General features: G+C 43.3%; 1 protein-coding gene across 4 annotated transcripts in view; it reads left to right on the top strand.

Annotated features, from left to right (window-relative positions):
- glt1d1 (glycosyltransferase 1 domain containing 1) overlaps nt 1–22128 on the top strand; it is a 43780-nt gene that overhangs the window by 7244 nt on the left and 14408 nt on the right. For 2 of the 4 annotated variants that reach the window (XM_029677907.2, XM_029677908.2), the window contains exons 3-8: nt 5216–5321; nt 8911–8962; nt 10960–10996; nt 12080–12136; nt 19820–19918; nt 20096–20145. In XM_029677907.2, the coding sequence (XP_029533767.1) occupies nt 5216–5321; nt 8911–8962; nt 10960–10996; nt 12080–12136; nt 19820–19918; nt 20096–20145 (401 nt within the window). Of the gene's footprint in view, nt 1–5215; nt 5322–8910; nt 8963–10959; nt 10997–12079; nt 12137–19819; nt 19919–20095; nt 20146–20444; nt 21733–22128 lie in introns of those variants that run through there. The other 2 variants (XM_029677910.2, XM_029677909.2) reach the window with 2 other exon arrangements.

Raw genomic sequence — 22128 nt, 5'->3', positions numbered from 1 at the left:
CATTCAAAAACCTGAGATAAAATCCAACCAGGAAGTGGGAAAGCTGAGGTTTGTAGTTTTTCCACTCTTTGCCTATCCAAGATGCAGTGTAAATTTGGTCCGATTACACTTCCTAAGGCTTCCATTAGATGTCAACAGTCTTTAGAACCACAGGCTTTAGAACCACAGGCTTCTACTGTGAAAGGGGAGAGAATGAGAGCTGTTTCAATCAGGTGTCTGGCAGAAGGCCATGAACTGGTCACGCGCGTGGCCGTGAGAGCGACCTGCGTTCCATTGTATTTCTAAAGACAAAGGAATTGTCCGGTTGGAACATTATTGAAGATTTATGTTAAAAACATCCTAAAGATTGATTCTATACATCGTTTGACATGTTTCTACGAACTCTAACGGAACTTTTTTACTTTTTGTGTGGACCTAGTACTCGCGCCTCATGAATTTGGATTTGTGAACTAAACGCGCGAACAAAAAGGAGGTATTTGGACATGATGGACTTTATCGAACAAAACAAACATTTATTATGGAACTGTGATTCCTGGGAGTGCATTCTGATGAATATCATCAAAGGTAAGTGAATATTTATAATGCTATTTCTGACTTCTGTTGACTCCACAACATGGTGGGTATCTGTATGGCTTGTTCTGGTTCCTGAGCGCTGTACTCAGATTATTTCATGGTGTGCTTTTTCCGTAAAGCTTTTTTGAAATCTGACACAGTGGTTGCATTAAGGAGAAGTGTATCTATAATTCCATGCATAACACTTGTATCTTTTATCAATGTTTATTTTGAGTATTTCTGTAAATTGATGTGGCTCTCTGCAAAATCACCGGATGTTTTGGAATCAAAACATTACTGAACATAACGCACCAATGTAATCTGAGATTTTTGGATATAAATATGAACTGTATCGAACAAAACATACATGTCTTGTGTAACATGAAGTCCTATGAGTGTCATCTGATGAAGATCATCAAAGGTTAGTGATTCATTCTGTCTCTATTTCTGCCTTTTGTGACTCCTCACTTTGGCTGGATTTTTTTTTTTCTGTGACTAGGTGCTGACCTAACATAATCGCATGGTATGCTTTCGTCATAAAGCCTTTTTGAAATCGGACACTGTGGTGGGATTAACAAGTTTATCTTTAAAATGGTGTATAATACTTGTATGTTTGAGGAATTTTAATTATGAGATTTCTGTTGTTTGAATTTGGCGCCCTGCACTTTCACTGGCTGTTGTCATATCGATAACGGGATTCCAGCCGTAACTTCCCATGGAAAATTTCCGGACATTTCCAGGAAAGTTTCTGACCCTTTGTAACCCTATCTGTGATCAATTCAATTGTTTGGATATGATTTAGAAAGAAACACACCTGTCTATATAAGGTCCGACAGTTGACAGAGCCGAAACTAAACCAAACTATATCTCCATAAATCATCGAGATAGAATTGTGATGAAGGGTATAAAACCATTTCTAGAGTGTTGAAAGTTTCCAAGAGCACAGTGGTCTCCATCATTGGGAAATTGAAAAAATATGGAACTACACAGACTCTGCCTAAAGCTGGCCAACTAGGCAAGAAGGACCTTGGTCAGAGAACCCAATGACAACTCTGACAGAAATACAGAGTTCCTTGGCTGAGATGGGAGTACCTGCTAGAAGGATAACAGTCTCTACAGCACGGAAGACATTCCTGAGAAAAAGGCACATGACGGCACACCTGGACTTTGCAGAAAGACTCTGAGAGCATAAGGCAAAAGATTACGTGGTCTGACGAGACATAAATTGAACACTTTGTCCTGAATGCAAAGCACTATGTCTGGAGAACCAGGCACAGCTCATCACCCATCTAACACCATCCATACCTTGAATTATGGTGGTGGCAGCATCATGCTCAAATCCAATTTTTATTTGTCACCTTTGTAAGGTTGGAGCCGACCTTGTCACCTTTGTAAGGTTGGAGCCGAAATGACCTTACAGTGAAATGCTTACTTACAAGCCCTTAACCAACAATGCAGTTTTAAGAAAATCTCTAAAAAAGTAAGAGATAATAACAAATAATTAAAGAGCAGCAGAAAATAACAGCAGTGGGGCTATATACAGGGAGTACCGACTGGTCTCCTGAGGGGGAATAGGTTTTGTCGTGCCCTCTTCACGACAGTCTTGGTGTGCTTGGACCATGTTAGTTTGTTGGTGATGTGCACACCAAGGAACTTGAAGCTCTCAACCTGCTCCACTAAAGACTCCCTCAATGAGAATGGGGCCGTCCTCGGTCCTCCTTTTTCTGTAGTCCACAATTATCTCCTTTGTCTTGATCACATTGAGGGAGAGGTTGTTGTCCTTGCACCACACGGTCAGGCCTCTGACCTCCCTATAGGCTGTCTCGTAGTTGTCAGTAATCAAGCCAACCACTGTTGTGTCATCAGCAAATTTAATGATGGGGTTGGAGTCGTGCCTGGCCGTGCAGTCATGAGTGAACATGGAGTACAGGAGGGGACTGAGCACGCACCCCTGAGGGGACCCCGTGTTGAGGATCAGCATGACGGATGTGTTGTTACCTACCCTTACCACCTGGGGGTGGCCCGTCAGGAAGTCTAGGATCCAGATGCAGAGAGAGGTGTCTAGTCCCAGGGTCCTTAGCTTATTGATGAGCTTTGAGGGTACTATGGTGTTGAGCTGAGCTGTAGTCAATGAATAGCTTTCTCACATACAGTGGGGAGAACAAGTATTAGATACACTGCCGATTTTGCAGGTTTTCCTACTTACAAAGCATGTAGAGGTCTGTAATCTTTATCATAGGTACACTTCAAACGTCAGAAAATCACATTTTATGATTTTTAAGTAATTAATTTGCATTTTATTGCATGACAGGTATTTGATTCATCAGAAAAGCAGAACTTAATATTTGGTACAGAAACCTTTGTTTGCAATTACAGAGATCATACGTTTCCTGTAGTTCTTGACCAGGTTTGCACACACTGCAGCAGGGATTTTGGCCCACTCCTCCATACAGACCTTCTCCAGATCCTTCAGGATTCGGGGCTGTCGCTGGGCATTACGGACTTTCAGCTCCCTCCAAAGATTTTCTATTGGGTTCAGGTCTGGAGACTGGCTAGGCCACTCCAGGATCTTGAGATGCTTCTTACGGAGCCACTCCTTAGTTGCCCTGGCTGTGTTTCGGGTCGTTGTCATGCTGGAAGACCCAGCCACGACCCATTTTCAATGCTCTTACTGAGGGAAGGAGGTTGTTGGTCAAGATCTCACAATACATGGCCCCATCCATCCTCCCCTCAATATGGTGCAGTCATCCTGTCCCCTTTGCAGAAAAGCATCCCCCCAAGAATGATGTTTCCACCTCCATGCTTCACGGTTGGGATGGTGTTCTTGGGGTTGTACTCATCCTTCTTCTTCCTCCAAACACGGCGAGTGGAGTTTAGACCAAAAAGCTCTATTTTTGTCTCATCAGACCACATGACTTTCTCCCATTCCTCCTCTTGATAATCCAGATGGTCATTGGCAAACTTCAGACAGGCCTGGACATGCGCTGGCTTGAGCAGGGGGACCTTGCGTGCGCTGCAGGATTGTAATCCATGACGGCATAGTGTGTTACTAATGGTTTTCTTTGAGACTGTGGTCCCAGCTCTCTTCAGGTCATTGACCAGGTCCTGCCGTGTAGTTCTGGGCTGATCCCTCACCTTCCTCATGATCATTGATGCCCCACGAGGTGAGATCTTGCATGGAGCCCCAGACCCAGGGTGATTGACCGTCATCTTGAACTTCTTCCATTTTCTAATAATTGCGCCAACAGTTGTTGCCTTCTCACCAAGCTGCTTGCCTATTGTTCTGTAGCCCATCCCAGCCTTGTGCAGGTCGACAATTTTATCCCTGATGTCCTTACACAGCTCTCTGGTCTTGGCCATTGTGGAGTGGTTGGAGTCTGTTTGATTGAGTGTGTGAACATGTGTCTTTTATACAGGTAACAAGTTCAAACAGGTGCAGTTAATACAGGTAATGAGTGGAGAACAGGAGGGCTTCTTAAAGAAAAACTAACAGGTCTATGAGAGCCGGGATTCTTACTGGTTGGTAGGTGATCAAATACTTATGTCATGCAATAAAATGCTAATGAATTACTTAAAAATCATACAATGTGATTTTCTGTCTCTCACAGTTGAATTGTACCTATGATAAAAATTACAGACCTCTACATGCTTTGTAAGTAGGAAAACCTGCAAAATCGGCAGTGTATCAAATACTTGTTCTCCCCACTGTAGGTGTTGCTTTTGTCCAGGTGGGAAAGGGCAGTGTGGAGTGCAATAGAGATTGCATCATCTGTGGATCTGTTGGTGCGGTATGCAAATTGGAGTGGGTCTAGGGTTTCTGGGATAATGGTGTTGATGTGAACCATGACCAGCCTTTCAAAGCATTTCATGGCTACAGATGTGAGTGCTACGGGTCGGTAGTCTATGTGGATGCTTCTCAGCAGCAGGGTCTGGGAGACTGGTAAGGTTAGGGGAACAATGAATTAAGCCAAATACAGGCAAATCCTTGATGAGAACCTACTTCTGAGTGCAAACAACCTTAGACTGGGTGAAAATGTATGTTCCAACAGAACATTGACCCCAAGCATACAGCCAAATCAATGCTGGAATGGCTTCAGAACAAGTCCTTGAGTGGCCAAGTCAAAGCCTGGACTTGAATTCCATTGAAAATATTTGGAAAGATCGCTGTTCACCGCCACTCCCCATCTAACTTATCAGAGCTTGAGAAAATCTGCAAGGACAAATGGGAGAAAATTCCAAATCCAGACATGCAAGGCTGATACAGACATAGTCAATTTGGCTCAAAGCTCTAATCGCCGCCAAAGTTGCTTCTACAAAGTATAGACTCGGGTTTGAATGTAAATGAGATATTTATGTATTTCATTTGAAATACATTTGCAAAAATGTAAACAAAAACAAAAATATCTGTCATTATGGGGTATTGTGTGTGTTGAATGTTGAATTCTGTCTTTAACTACAAAATGTGGAATATGTCCGTGATGAATTCCTTCTGAAGCCACTGTATATTTGCATCTTATCACCTTTTCTTATTCCCTTATTGATTCACCCTGTCTTTGAGGTGAATTGTACTGATAATGTCATTGATAGTAGCTTAACTAGATAATAATAGAAGGATAAAGGTTCCAACTTTATCAACATCCCCCTTTTCTGCTCTTTATACCAGATACTCAAGTGCCCTTTGGAGTCGTCTTCGGAGGAACAGACATTAATGAAGATGTGAAAGTGGAGCAGAAGCGTGCAGTTATGGAGCAGGTGTTGCTGAAAGCCAGGTGAAGTCAAGCCTCTCAGACTCTAGATTTGGAAACCATTCATGTCCAGTTGAACCACAGACTCCAATCAAATCAAATGTATTTATAAAGCCCTTCTTACATCAGCTGATGTCACAAAGTACTGTACTGAAACCCAGCCTAAAACCCCAAACGGCAAGCAATGCAGGTGTAGAAGCACAGTGGCGAGGAAAAACTCCCTAGAAAGGCCAGAACCTAGGAAGAAACCTAGGGAGGAACCAGGCTATGAGGGGTGGCCAGTCCTCTTCTGGCTGTGCCGGGTGGAGATTATAACAGAACATGGCCAAGATGTTCAAATGTTCATAGAGGACCAGCAGGGTCAAATAATAATAATCACAGTGGTTGTCGAGGGTGCAACAGGTCAGCACCTCAGGGGTAAATGTCAGTTTGCTTTTCATAGCCGATCATTCAGAGTATCTCTACCGCTCCTGCTGTCTCTAGAGAGTTGAAAACAGTAGGTCTGGGACAGGTAGCACGTCTGGTGAACAGGTCAGGGTTCCATAGCCGCAGGCAGAACAGTTGAAACTGGAGCAGCAGTACGGCCAGGTGACTGGGGACAGCAAGGAGTCATGAGGCCACGTAGTCCTGAGGCATTGTCCTAGGGCTCAGGTCCTCCGAGAAAAAAAGAGAAAGAAATAGAATTAGAGAGAGCATACTTAAATTCATACTGGACACCAGATAAGACAGATAATACTTCAGATATAACAGACGGACCCTAGCCCCCTGACACAAACTACTGCAGCATAAACACTGGAGGCTGAGACAGGGGTCAGGAGACACTGTGACCCCATCTCACGATACCTCCGGACAGGGCCAAACAGGCAGGATATAACCCCACCCACTTTGCCAAAGCACAGCCCCCACACCACTAGAGGGATATCTTCAACCACCAACTTACCATCCTGAGACAAGACCGAGTATAGCCCACAAAGATCTCCGCCACGGCACAACCCATGGGGGGCTGCCAACCCGGACAGGCAGATCACGTCAGTGACTCAACCCACTCAAGTGATGCACCCCTCCTAGGGACGGCATGGAAGAGCACCAGTAGGCCAGTGACTCAGCCCCTGTAATAGGGTTTAGAGGCAGAGAATCCTAGTGGCGAGAGGGAAACCAGCCAGGCAGAGACAGCAAGGGCGGTTTGTTGCTCTAGTGCAATTCCATTCACCTATACACTCCTGGGCCAGACTACACTCAATCATAGGACCTACTGAAGAGATGAGTCTTCAATAAAGACTTAAAGGCTGAGACCGAGTCTGCATCTCTCACATGGGTAGGCAGACCATTCCATAAAAATTGAGCTCTATGGGAGAAAGCCCTGCCTCCAGCTGTTTGGGACAGTAAGTAGGCCTGCGTCTTGTGACCGTAGCGTACGTGTAGATATGTACGGCAGGACCAAATCGGAAAGGTAGGTAGGAGCAAGCCCATGTAATGCTTTGTAGGTTAGCAGTACAACCTTGAAATCAGCCCTTGCCTTAGCAGGAAGCCAGTGTAGAGAGACTAGCACTGGAGTAATATGATCAAATCTTTTGGTTCTAGTCAAGATTCTAGCAGCTGTGTTTAGCACTAACTGAAGTTTAATTTGTGCTTTATCCGGTGGCCGGAAAGTAGAGCATTGCAGTAGTCTAACCTAGAAGTGACAAAAGCGTGGATTAATTCTTCTGCATAACTTTTAGACAGAAAGTTTCTGATTTTTGCAATGTTACGTAGATGGAAAAAAGCTGTCCTTGAAAAAGTCTTGAAATGTTTGTCAAAAGAGAGATCAGGGTCCAGAGTAACGCCAAGGTCCTTCATAGTTTTCTTTGAGACGACTGTACAACCATCAAGATTAATTGTCAGATTCAATAGAAGATCTCTTTGTTTCTTGGGACCTAGAACAAGCATCTCTGTTTTGTCCGAGTTTAAAAGTAGAACATGTGCAGCCATCCACTTCCTTATGTCTGAAACACAGGCTTCCAGAGAGGGCAATTTTGGGGTTTCACCAAGTTTCATCGAAATGTACAGCTGTGTGTCATCCGAATAGCAGTGAAACTTAACATTATGTTTCCGAATGACATCACCAAGATGTAAAATATATAGTGAAAACAATAGTGGGCCTACAACGGAACCTTGAGGAACACTGAAATTTACAGTTGATTTGTCAGAGGACAAACCATCCACAGAGACAAACTGATATCTTTCCGACAGATAAGATCTAAACCAGGCCAGGACTTGACCATGCATACAGAATACATGCTAACAATTTTCAACTACTGTACTCTGGACAGTTCCCTTGCTTTTTTGCAATTTTAAATGTCTACCCCTGAACACATTACCAAAAAGCCCATGCAGTTGATCTGAAAAATATAACACCAATACACTTGCTATTGAATGAATACGTTATAATTTACAGTATCACATTTTAAGACCACACACACACGTAACAATTGTATAATTGCTGCCTTGACTGCACTATGTTTCTTTATATTGTCTCAGTAGTGGATAGTGCACCATAGAGGTTTGGCTGAAGTACAGTGAGAATGTGTGGGAAAATAAAGACAGGATTACTATGAGCTACCACTAGGAGAACTTCTGGGTCTGTATTACTGGCATGAAACAGTGAGGTTGAACTGTCTTACCAGTGAAGCTAACCCCAGCTGGGCTGGTTATGTGTTCTATCTTCGTGGGATCCTGCCCTGCCTCTAATGCTGCTGGCTAGTGGTACATTGGCTCAGCATCTGAGCCTAGGCTATACGTCTTATTTCACAGAGAACTTTGTGTCTTTATTTTCAAGGGTGTTGTTTTGATTTTACAGCCCGTAAGACACCCATCTAGTATGAGTCTAAGGGATAATTGCTTCTGGGGAACACTGGTGTAATCTGGGTCACATGACTTCAAACGTCTCAGTCATGGCACCTCCTGCTGTTACCGCCTCTCCTCACAAACCTTGATCATGAAATTAATGTCACCCATAACTAGGCCTGTTGGCCCATTTCACAATCCTTACGAAATATAGCACATCACTGCCTTTTTTTTCAACATTTCCTTTGTATTCTTAGTAGGGCCCGACCGATATATTGTTTCACCGATGTTATCAGCCGATATTGGCCTTTTTAAAATCCTATTCCACGACATACATTAAGTAGGGTGAGAAAAGGGAATGTCATGCTTCTCTGAACACTTGTGGCCATTCTCATATTGGACAATTGCTCCTTTGAAATGCTGTGTGGTAAATGTCACTTTTTCATGTCCCTGCTGTAAAACAGTATATCGGCAGATGTATCAGTTCGGTTTGTCTCCCCAAAAAATTTGAATTGTTATTAGACCCACCCAAAAGAACATATTGATTCACGCACAAATCCTTCCTCAAACCAGCAGCAGCAACTTCTCCACCCTTACCTACGCATCCTCAGTTAGAAGGTTTGTGTGGAGTTCCTGTCATATGCCTTTGATTTCTGCTCTGATATTTTCTCAACTGTTATTGTTTGGAAAGGAGTGACAGATGCTAACCCTGAAAGACTATTGTGTTATCATACTGTCCATGACCATTAACTCAAGTAATGGCTTTTCTTTTTATCTTTTTTTTTTACAGATTTGCTGTTGCATTTACTGACAAACTGAAAGCAGAGGCTGAAGTATTTCTGGTAGCTATGATTCATTCATCAGTTTTAACTCTGCTTGTAGTAGTGCTCACATATGACCATTTTAAACCGAGCAAGCACACTTACTATAAAGTGGGGGTTCAAAGATGCCTCATTCAAGTACATGGCCAGGTGTGTTTTATGTCTATCATAGTGTTTAATTATAGCATGTCTCTCAGTTATATAGTAACTGGCTCAATTAAATGTTCATATGAATCCGTATTGAGAACATGTCGTAAAGGAAATTTCTGCTAATATTGTGCCAAATGATATGTGTGATATGTGTAATGATGGCAGTCTAAAGGGGCAAGCCATCTCAGATGGATTTACAGCAACTCAAGAGACAGCAGGCACCTGACAGCCACAGTAAATAAAACAGAATGGTTTTACTAAACCAAACACAATATCCTGGCCCGTCCCATAATAGTGTGGCAATATAACAATATCACCATGTTTTATTTCCAGATTAAGCGGAATGGCACGCTTTATCGCTGTCATCTATCAGTGACAGCATGCAATCAGGGCAGGCGCAGGGAGACTGTGCTACGCTTTTTATTGAGACAGAAAACACACATGGGGGATAGATCAAGTCTAACTGTGTGATAGCATCCAGTCAATTACCTTTCCATCAACTGTGAATTATTGGCTTGGGCTCACCCCTTTCACTTGGTGATGACTGTTTATGCTTATTTTGCGGTGCTAATGCACAGTGCCTTCAGAAAGTTTCACACCCCTTGACTTTTTCCATATTTTGTGTTAAAACCTGAATGTAACATTTATTAAATTGATATTTTGTGTCACTGGCCTTTTAATACCCCATAATGTCAATATTTAGACATGTTTACTAATTAATTAAAAATGAAAAGCTTCAGTATCTTGAGTCAATAAGTATTCAACCCCTTTGTTATGGCAAGCCTAAGTACAGGAGTAAAAATTTGCTTAACAAGTCAGGGCACATGTTGGTAGAAAAATAAAGCAGACATTGAATATCCCTTTGAGCATGTTGAAGTTATTCAGTACACTTTGGATGGTGTATCAATACACCCAGTCACTACAAAGATAAACGCGTCCTGACTAACTCAGTTTCCGGAGAGGAAAGAAACCGCTCAGGGATTTCACCATGAGACCAATGGTGACTTTAAAACAGTTACAGTTTGAAGACTGTGATAGAAGAAACCTGAGGATGGATCAATAACATTGTAGTTACTCCACAATACTAACCTAATTGACAGAGTGAAAAGAAGGAAGTCTGTACAGAATAAAGATATTCAAAATCATGCATCCTGTTTGCAATAGGTCACTAAAGTAAACCTGCAAAAGATGTGACAGATAAATTAACTTTATGTCCTGAATACAAAGCGTTATGTTTGGGGCAAATTGAAAACAACAAAAACATCACTGAGTACAAATTCACCTTTCAGCAGCACAGTAACCTAAAAAAGGACAAATATACACTGGAGTTGCTTACCAAGATAACATTCATTGAATGTTCCTGAGTAGCCTAGTTACCGTTTTGACTTAAATTGGCTTGAAAATCTATGGCAAGAGTTAAATGGCTGTCCAGCAATGATCAACAACAATTTAGGAAATCTGTTCCCAAATATTCCCACGCATAGAGAGGTATATGTGATCGTATCCCAATATAATCAAGGTTTGAAATGATTCTGTTTTTGTCAAATACTATATCTGTTTGTGATTATTGCGTTCGATTTTCAGTGTATAAATTAATAACTGCTGTATATTCCGGCCACCTGACCAGAACATACAGCACATAATTTGTACACTGCAAATTGACCGCGAAAAAAATAAAATAAAGATAACATACACTTTATGTTAACACATTATTGCTTACAGTTATCTGTGGTAGAAAAAATATTCTGTTATGAAACTGCCTGTCACCATACTTGTCTTACCATGCAAATCATTTTGTATGTTTAAATTGCTGCATTAAACTTTCAGGATTTTTTCCAATATCATATTCTCTGTTTTCATTCCCCCAGCTGTCCCAAAGCAGCAAAATCTACGTCCAGCCTCAAGGTAAGCTCTGTAGGATGAAATATTCACTGCCCGTAGTTGTGCTTCCCTGTGTGTCTGTGGCAGTATTTTCTGTTGCAATAAGCAGCTTTGGCAGTTCTCCCACCACAACATGCTGCAGTAGAGTATTTTGAGTCGCTCTTGCCATTGGCTATCTGTCACACCACATATGGGTCAGCACAAAGCAGCACAGAGAGATGTACTGTAGGTCTCCAAGCCGCATGTCTGCTGAGCCAATAGTGCCCAGCCCCAGCAAAACAGACCAGACTGCTGCCAGTGTCCTCAGCAAAGCCTGGTTACAGAGAGATGTGCTAACCAACTGTATTACCCACTAAACATGTCGGTGACAAAACCCCCCTGGAGAAGTACAGTAATGATGCATGTGAAAGATGTAACATGTCAGCATGTAGCATTCCCAGATGTGTAATCTTACCTCATATGTCACACAGTAGTGGCTCATTGTCATCACCCAATGTGGAGTATGTGTGATAAGTTGCACGGAGATGCAGAGCACATTAGCGTGTTCATATGGAGGAGGCCAGCCTAATGATAGATATGACCTTTAAGAAAGTCAGGGTTGTCAGTAAATTATCATTAATCCTATGACCCCCCGCACTTACCTCCCACAGATGACCTACTCTATGTACTTATTCGGTGCAGTGCAGTCAAAATATATGATTTTTCTGTGTTTTATGTTTCTACACCATGAGGTTGGAATAATACTGTGAAATTGTGAAAATGATTATAATGTACTTTTAGTTTCTGAGCTGTTTGAAATAACTGTGTGAGTTTTCATCTTGTTTTGCTGGGTGGGGTTTTTGAACTGTCTGATCAAATCAAATTGTATTTGTCACATGCACCAAATAAAACCGGTGTAGACCTTACCGTGAAATGGTGTAAGAAAGTGAGTTTAGCCCTCTGCTTACATTCAAAATACTCACAGTAAGGTACTTAATTGTTACCCAGAAATGATTTGATATTGAGATAAAAATGGCTGCATCGGACCATTAATATGACTTAACTCTTTCTTGGAAAATACAATGACCGATCTCACAGACACACTGTTTATTTTCTTTGGTTCTGAAGGGATCAAGACTGAGGCGGCTCAGAGTTTCTGCTGGAGTGAATTTCTAAGGCGCTCAGGTACTTTTTTTCACAAAAGTTAACATGGAAAGAAATAAAGGAAATAAACCAGAGATGACAGGTTTTTAAGCAACAAACTGAAGAAGACCTGGAGGACATGCACATTAGCCCTTTTCTCTCTCTCGCTCTCACCCTCTTCCCTCTCTCCTCGCTTGCTTGATCTACTCCTCTGTCCCTATCCCACCACCTCCATATTAAATGTATGTCATTACTCAAAGTAGCTTCCCCACACACAGCACTGACTTGAAATGGAACATTGTAGGACGATTTCCATCCCAGGTACATCAGAGCTCAGGGCAGTTCAGGGATGCAACCCTATGATTAATAGCTCTCCCATACAGGGCCATTCCTAACCATGTTTCTACACTGGTGCCAGTAATACTGATTGCCAACATTCACTTCCCCATTCAGTATACATGAGATAAGAGTGACTGCTCAGCTGTTGTGTTTTCTATGTAATATAGCTTCTGTATGATTCTTTGTAGTTTACTACTTTCTAATATAAAGACTGCCTGTGCTGTTTTTCTCTGCATGTCTGGGTGTGAGAAAGCATACAATAGCCTGGCTATCTGGATGTTGGACGGTGTATACTATGTGTATCCTGTACATGTATCTAGTACAACTTCAACTACTTTGTAACATGGAAACCAGAATTAATTAACAGTTACAAATTGTAGGCTCCTTTTTAGTATTTTAGAAAAATAATTTAATAATTTTCATGCAGTCTTACGGTTAATAGATTCTTGTTGGATGCCTTTTTTTCCATGTTGTTTACCAGATTAGTTGTTATATTCCCTCTTTTGTACTTTGACACATACTGAGGCCCTATTTCTACTCCCAGAATAATAATTATTCAATCTTCATAACTTTAATTCTCGACTCTTCTCAGACACAACAAAACGCGCTGGCAGAATCAACGCCTCCAGCGTCAGAAAGAGATCAATCCTTTAGCCTTTCCTGTCAACACTTGTCCCCTCCATGTCTTCACACACACTCCGGCACAGTGGGGGACTCTTTCTCATCTGCCTGTTTTCCTTTTCAATATCACACTTTTTTTTCTTTCCTTTTGTTTTGTCTCAAAGTAAATCAGAACATGTTTGTTCTGCCAAACAAGGCTTGTTGTGCCCTCCCATGCAATTACACCATGACACAGTGAGAATGGCAGATAACTAAAACTCTCCTCTTGTATGTAGGTTAGAGTAGGCCATTTTCAGCTCAAAATGTGTGTGTGGGGCTTTGAGGGTAGAATGTTAATCGAAGGGAGAGTCATGGCCCAGCGAGCGCACTCCAAGATACTTTTGTATATATAGTGTATGTGGACACCCCTTCAAATTCGTGGATTTGGCTATTTCAGCGACATCCATTGCTGACCAGTGTATAAAATCGAGCACACCGCCATGCAATCTCCATAGACAAACATTGGCAGAAGAATGGCCTTACTGAGGAGCTCTGACTTTCAACGTGGCACCGTCAAAGGATGCCACCTTTCCAGCAAGTCAGTTCGTGAAATGTCTTCCCTGCTAGAGCTTCCCCGGTCAACTGTAAGTGCTGTTGTTGTGAAATGGAAATGTCTAGGCGCAACAATAGCTCAGCCACAAAGTGGTAGGCCACACAATCTCACAGAACGGGCCCGCCGAATGCTGAACTGTGTAGCATGTAAAAATCGTTTGTCCTCGGTTGCAACACTCACTACCGAGTTCTAAACTGCCTCTGGAAGCAATGTCCGTACAAGAGCTATTCGTTGGAAGCTTCACAAAATGTTTTGTTGACCGAGCAGCCGCACACAAGCCTAAGATCACCATGTGCAATGCCATGCCAAGTATCGGCTGGAGTGGTGTAAAGCTCATCACCGTTGAAAACTCGTTCTCTGGAGTGATTTATCACTTTTCTACATCTGGCAGTCTGGCGGACTAATCTGTATTTGGGGGATGCCAGGAGAACGCTACCTGCCCCAATGCATACTGCCAATTGTACATTTTGGTGGAGGAGGAATATTGGTCTGGAGCTGTTTTTCATGGTTCGGGCTACGGAAATCTTAACGCTACAGCATACAATAACATTCTAGACCATTCTGTGCTTCCACCTTTGTGCCAACAGTTTGGGGAAGGCCCTTTCCTGTTTCAGCATGACAATGCCCCCGTGCCCAAAGCATGGTCCATACAGAAATGGTTTATCGAGATAGGTGTGGAAGAACTTGACTGGTCTGCACAGAGCCCTGACCTCAACTCCATCGAACACCTTTGGGATGAATTGGAACACCGACTGTGAGCCAGGCCTAATCGCCCAACATCACTAATGCTCTTGTGGCTGAATGGAAGCAAGTCCCCACAGCAATGTTCCAACATCTAGTGGAAAGCATTTCCAGAGCCTGTTATAGCAGCAAAGGGGGGACCAACTCCATATTAATGCCCATGATTTTAGAATGAGATGTTTGCCGAGCATGACTTTTGGTCATGTAGTGTACCTCCTCAGTAGAACATGAGGCCCAGGCAACCCAGCTGCCTGATTGAAGTTGCTTCTCTCTCTGTATTACCCTTTGGTTGTGGTGAAACAGCCAAGGGCAGAGAGTGTAGTGTTAGGAAGATCCTGAGGCTGCAGCTCCATCAAAGGCAGAGTATCAGTAGAGTGTTGCTCCACTGCTGTGTGCGCTGTGGGGTTGAGGGTGTAGGCAGGTGCAGGGCAAATGACAGCAGGCTGGTGAGTGACAGACAGCCCTGGGGGATCACAGAGGGGGGGGTGGGGGCCGGGTATAGGCAGGGGTCTTCTGAGGTAGGGCAGGTTTTACACTGTAGGGAAGGGGGTTTCTGAGTCTGTCCAGAGGGAATACGCTGGCACCAACCTCCTCTAGAGGCACAACTAAACTACACCGTCTCTTCTAGAAAGGCATGGGGTGTTAGTTAGTTAAGCTGAAAGGGGCCACAATTATAAACAATATTGTGTTTATTTTCTCTAGTGCTGCCAAAGTGTGTAGGAATAGTAGATTTCAATGCAGTCGTTAGGAATATTCTTGGTGGCAATGGCAGTCCCAAGTCTAACTCCCTATGGTTTTCCCTAAATTCCGTTTAAATTAAGTTAGAAAGCTGCAGTGTTTCAGAAGCTCTTATTTAGCCTCTGTGTTCAGTATGTTTTACACTGTGGCAGTCTCCAGACGTACTGACAGGAGCCATGGAACACACACACACACAACAATGACAGGGAGCTATGCAATGTGCCCCTCAACATCAAAGGCAGAAGAACAAAAAAGTGTTTCTGCGATATAAGGGACAGGAGACAGGCAAAAAACAAATGCTGCTGGCAAAACAGACAATTTGTCCAATTCAGTTTCTCCCCTCAAGAAAGATGACTTGTTTCTAAGTCTCCAGAGGGTTTTATTTTCTCTATTTGTATTGGATTCTTTTGCCCACTTTGACAGGCCTGTGAACTATTTTTCCAGCACTCCTCCATTCTTCCTCTGTCTCCATTTAGATCTGAAGTCGTGATAAGGTTGTATCCTAAATGACACCCTTTGTCCGCCCCTGAATTGGTGCGAGGAAATTCAGTTTAAATTAAACATAATTGTATTATTTCTCTATTGCATCATAGACATGCGGACATTTCACAAGGCAGGTAAGGAAGTCACAAAAACAGGTTCCTTAGTTGGGGTGTTCCTCCAGGTCCCATAGGGCTGTTGGTAAAGAGAGGACGGAAGGGGAAATCAGGGAATGCTGAAGTATCAGGTTTCCATGTCCGCGCTGCAGAGTCTTATGCTGCATAGACTGTATGGGGTGGATGGGAGATTTTGCTGATCTCACAAAAGTAACCAATACCCCAAAGGGCTCCACATCTTTTTTACTGGTTTGTTTTATATTAATAGAAGCTGTGATACAGTAGGGCCCTGTTCCCTACCCCACCTGGTGCTGCTTATGTCTTTAATCATCCCTTTGTGAACAGTGCAGTGTTTTTGTATTTTATTTTGTATTGGTTTAGGCTGGGATTCAACAGTGCTTGCTTCCTCCCTACGCTCCAGCAGACCTGGGGTCAGTGGCCTGACTGTCACACACTCTGTGCGCTGTCATTTTAAGATGCCCTGTAATAGTATTAAAGGGCTGCCTTATCCTCCTGAGCTGGCCTTATCTGGCAGGAAGGGATTTCACTGTCTGTCACTGTAGCACAGTCACATGTTTACAGGCTCTGTGTGTGTGCAAGCAATTTTATTTGCTTGTGAGTGGGATTATATTTTCTTGTGAGTCCACGTCAGGGGTGGGTATGTATAGTATGTGTAATTGAGGTAGAGATTTGTTCCGAATTGATTGGTAGCTATTATTATCTAATATCCATATTATTATTATTATTTAGACAATTAGACATAGGTAATGTAGTACATAACATTATCCTCCAGTGTGTAATGGCTGTCTGTCTGATTTTTCTGGGTGTGCTGACCATACCTGTTAGGTCAGAGACTAATGTGGATTTACAGACGCTTAAGATAGAATTGCTGGCCGACCTAATGTGAGAAGGCTCTGGTTACTTTAATGCATCAGCTGCATGTTGGTCTAACATAGTCCTGGTTTGTTGACAACCTGTATTATTTCTTCCCTATGGTCAACCCTTTTTAGTTGCTGTAGTTGTCAGTTTACGAAAGTATGTCATTTAATTGCTGGTTGGCCAGATTGCTAACACATCTCATAATTGTAGGCATTTTTAAAGTAATTGTGTCACCCCTGTTTCATTCCAAAAGCTGTCTGCATATGTTATTGTTTACTTGAGCTCTTATATTAAGCAGCCATCATAGGATGAGTTTAAATCTGTGGTGCACAGCACATGAACCATCAGCTAAGGTAAGGGTCATTATTAAGCCTCCTATTCTTCTTAGAGGTTGGAAGGAGTTCAAGAATTCGAGAATACTTTGACACAGACATGGAATTCTGTGAATTTCTATGGGTTGTCTCCGGTAAAGGCACTCTCAGATGTATCCTGAGTTCCTGCAACAATAGATAGTGGTATAATCTTTCCACATATAATCTCTCCATATTCGTTCACACCTTGACACAGCTGTAACCCCCTACCTACACCTTGACACAGCTGTAACCTCCTACCTACACCTTGACACAGCTGTAACCTCCTACCTACACCTTGACACAGCTGTAACCTCCTACCTACACCTTGACACAGCTGTAACCTCCTACCTACACCTTGACACAGCTGTAACCTCCTACCTACACCTTGACACAGCTGTAACCCCCTACCTACACCTTGACACAGCTGTAACCCCCTACCTACACCTTGACACAGCTGTAACCCCCTACCTACACCTTGACACAGCTCTATACCCCTACCTACACACAGCTGAAACCCACCTTGACACAGCTGTAACTCCCTACTTACACCTTGACAGAGCTGTAACTCCCTACCTACACCTTGACACAGCTGTAACCCACCTTGACACAGCTGTAACTCCCTACTTACACCTTGACAGAGCTGTAACTCCCTACTTACACCTTGACACAGCTGAAACCCACCTTGACACAGCTGTAACTCCCTACTTACACCTTGACAGAGCTGTAACTCCCTAATTACACCTTGACACAGCTGTAACCCACCTTGACACAGCTGTAGCTCCCTACTTACACCTTGACAGAGCTGTAACTCCCTACCCACACCTTGACACAGCTGTAACCCCCTACCTACACACAGCTGAATCCCACCTTGACACAGCTGTAACCCACCTTGACACAGCTGTAACCCCCTACCTACACACAGCTGTAACTCCCTACTTACACCTTGACACAGCTGTAACCCACCTTGACACAGCTGTAAACCCCTACCTACACCTTGACACAGCTGTAACTCCCTACCTACACACAGCTGAAACCCACCTTGACACAGCTGAAACCCCTACCTACACCTTGACACAGCTGTAACCCACCTTGACACAGCTGTAACTCCTTACTTACACCTTGACAGAGCTGTAACTCCCTACTTACACCTTGACACAGCTGTAACCCCCTACCTACACATTGGCACAGCTGTAACCCCCTACCTACACACAGCTGAAACTGCCTACCCACGCCTTGACACAGCTGTAACCCCCTACCTACACACAGCTGTAACCCCCTACCTCGACACAGCTGTAACCCCTACCTACACCTCGACACAGCTGTAACCCCCTACCTACACCTTGACACAGCTGTAACCCCCTACCTACGCACAGCTGAAACCCACCTTGACACAGCTGTAACTCCCTACTTACACCTTGACACAGCTGTAATCCACCTTGACACAGCTGTAACCCCCTACCTCGACACAGCTGTAACCCCCTACCTACGCACAGCTGAAACCCACCTTGACACAGCTGTAACTCCCTACTTACACCTTAACACAGCTGTAACTCCCTACTTACACCTTGACACAGCTGTAATCCCTACTTACACCTTGACAGAGCTGTAACTCCCTACTTACACCTTGACAGACCTGTAACTCCCTACTTATACCCTGACAGACCTGTAACTCCCTACCTACACCTCGACACAGCTGTAACCCCCTACCTACACCTTGACACAGCTGTAACCCCCTACCTACACACAGCTGAAACCCACCTTGACACAGCTGTAACTCCCTACTTACACCTTGCCACAGCTGTAATCCACCTTGACACAGCTGTAACTCCCTACTTACACCTTGACAGAGCTGTAACTCCCTACTTACACCTTGACAGACCTGTAACTCCCTACTTATACCCTGACAGACCTGTAACTCCCTCCTTACACCTTGACAGAGCTGTAACTCCCTCCTTACACCTTGACAGAACTGTAACTCCCTACTTACACCTTGACAGAGCTGTAACTCCCTACTTACACCTTGACAGAGCTGTAACTCCCTACTTACACATTGACAGAGCTGTAACTCCCTACTTACACCTTGACAGAGCTGTAACTCCCTACTTACACCTTGACAGAGCTGTAACTCCCTACTTACACCTTGACAGAGCTGTAACTCCTTACTTACATCCCTGCAACCTTCCACTATCCTGCAGATCATACTTACTGTAGCAGTATTTCCACCTCTGCTGGTCCCTTTCATTACGTTGAGTGACAGGTGGTTATTGCTACTAGGAGTGTCATACTGTTGACAGTGAGTCACACTGCTGTGCCTAGTAGGCCAAAGTGTGTTATTAGGGGCAGGGTTAGCTGGGGAGATTTTGTTTTGATTTGCTTGGCAGGGCAGGTGTAGTTGTTGCTGGCAATGAGGTCCAGGCCCACTGCAGCCAGCCAGTTCCCCACTGATCTTGGGGGGGGGGCATGGAAGGCGGATGATCTGAGAAAAGAACATATTTAGTTTGTCTGTCCTTTCAATTAATGTTGCTTCTACAGTATAAAAGCACCGATGTGGTTAGTCTGATATTGAGTCAGTCAATTTCAATTTAGGAATGCACCCATGTGACTCCCAGCTGCTGTATTGCACATTTCTATGAAACTGATCTGTCTGTATGACATCTTCCCAATGCTCAATAAACCACCGCTTATGTTCTCCGTCAATGTTTCTGCTGTGATGTGAAAGATTTGTTAGAGCATTAGTCACTGCTGTATCTTCCTCATTCCCATTGGCTGATGAATGGCTGTCATTATCTGCTGTGGTAGTTTCGCTGTTCATTATAATGGGTTGTGATGCACTGCTCTAGCTACCTGCCTATCTGTCTGTTCCCAGGTGTGAGTGGGGAGGATGTGGAGGACCTGCATGTGTTCCTACTAGTCTGTGGCCTGAGGAGAGTGAAGGATCCTCTCTATCTGCTGGAGGCATTCTCAGGTACAGGGATTACATCCTCTGCCATCACTTTCACTGGACACAAGCCCTGCTACAATTACATGCTCTGATCTTGTATTTGAGCTAATTTTACATTCATTTTGCCACACAGAAGCACCTGGAAAGTAAATTAAATTCTGGTTGGCTGTCAGTCACTGTCTCTGGTTTGATGTCTTTCAGAGTGGCACACTGAGAATCCCCTGGTAGTGCTCATCATCATCGGACCTAAGGTGAGTGACCATAATAGGATCAGGGTGATTGTACAGCTGAGAGGTCAAGCCTTCTTTACCTCCTTTACTGTCTGCATTTGTCTGTTAAAGCAGATCAGTGCATGGCCAGCAACCTGCCTCTGGAGGTAGGTCAAAGGTTGCTCTAATTGGATGTAGCAGAGATAACAGCATTAGCTGGCATAAGCTGGAATAATGAGCGGCTCGCGAGCCGCAGCCTTAGGAGCCAGGGGGAGTTACAGTTTCAGTGCTGGGCTGGCCCCACCCGCCTGACTCATTGCCTTTCTGTTCTCTCAGAGCAGCCAGCCCACTGTGCTGCTGCAGTGCAGACGCTGGACGAGCCCCAGCACCAAGACATCTGCTGGGCTTGTCTGGGCCGCCCAGGGGTTTCCACCCTGCCAGGTTTACGGTCACACTCCACTGGGCCCTGGTGTCATGGAGGGCAGCATGGGATCAGGCTACTGATGTCTCTCTCTGTCACATATTGTGTGTTAGCAGAGGGCAGTGGTTAGCTTGATTTCAAAACAATTATTAATTTCTATATTTTATTTACAATTATTATGACCAGCTTATGAAATAGCATTGATTTCAAAATGCACTTTCACTGTCGTGATTCTTTTGTTGCTATTTTTCCAAAGTCTCTGTGTTGCATTGACATGATAGTTGATATAACCTGGTCAAAAAGAGTAGTGACAGAATGCCCGATGACATCACCATTACTGCATAGTAGCAGGAGGTCTCACCTCTAGCACTAAAACACAAACGTTTTTCACTGATTTGATTGCAGTCTACTTTCCGTGGATGAGTATTGATCTTCTGAGAAGGGCTGCCAAACAGAGGCTGTATCTTAGCTGTCAATGGCCACCTTGTTGCTTTTACTCCTGCTCTCTTTTCCTGTGTGTTCTCCGCCATTGGCATTTTCCTATTGATTCACACCATCAAATAATATTTTTAAATATTTTTTCTCCTACTCAAATGTTTTTTTTAAATGATTAACTGTCTCTCAAACAGCAGTATCATAAAAAGGTATGTTGTGTTTTTGAGTAGAATTGGCCAGGGGGCACACTGTCTCGGCTGATGTTTTACATGTTCTTCCTGCTCTGGTTTGTGTTGTTTGATAAGAAGATTCAGTGAAAGCAGAGCCTTTTAGTGATTTTAATGTAGACGACATCAAAGGAAACAGTGGTGCCTGTGCTCAAATGTATTTGTGTTCGCTAAGATATGAAGGCAACAAAATATCCATCCTTCTTATGTTAAATGAAGATGAATTGCTAATTATTAAATGCAAGATAATGTAGTTGTTTAAGGCCGATCGGGGAAGGTATGATGTTGTTAAATTGATTATATTACCAGTAATCCATTCATATATTGATCTCTGTATAAGTACTATATCAAGGACTAGCAATCACTGATGTCATACTTATATTGTCTCCCTGACCCTTTTTTTATCTTTGTAAATCCTAGCTTTGTTTCTGGATGTTGAGTATTCTCAAGTAAGATTATTTGCATGTGAAACACAAATGCGCATTAAATATCACATTTAAATTCTGAAAAGCGATAAGCATGACAATAAAACCCCAAAAAATGAAACCGCAACTTGCGTGCAGCATCTTTGACCTAAATTGCTATGATGCTAGGACTTTGCGGTGGGCCAGCTAATGCACGCAAATCCCACAGCGCAATTAATCAGATTGGGCACCCACCCCACCCTGACCCCAATCTCTGAAAATACAGGATTTTCAGATAATGATTTGGGCATGTTAGAAATGATAAGCTGTGACATTGTTGTATCTCTTATGGTCATGATTAAGGTATGGCTGCCGTGTGTCATGGAGGGTAGAGGTACAGAGCCGTCAGAAAATGTTCACACCACTTGAGAATTATCCCACATTTTGTTGTCTTACAGCCTGAATTCAAAATGTTTTAAATAATGTTCTCTCTCACCCATCTACACACACACTATAATGACAAAGTGAAAATGTGTTT

The sequence above is a fragment of the Oncorhynchus nerka genome, linkage group LG13, assembly GCF_034236695.1.
Source record: "Oncorhynchus nerka isolate Pitt River linkage group LG13, Oner_Uvic_2.0, whole genome shotgun sequence".
Taxonomy (NCBI): Eukaryota; Metazoa; Chordata; class Actinopteri; order Salmoniformes; family Salmonidae; genus Oncorhynchus; species Oncorhynchus nerka.
This window is presented reverse-complemented; position numbering and strand designations above follow the sequence as displayed.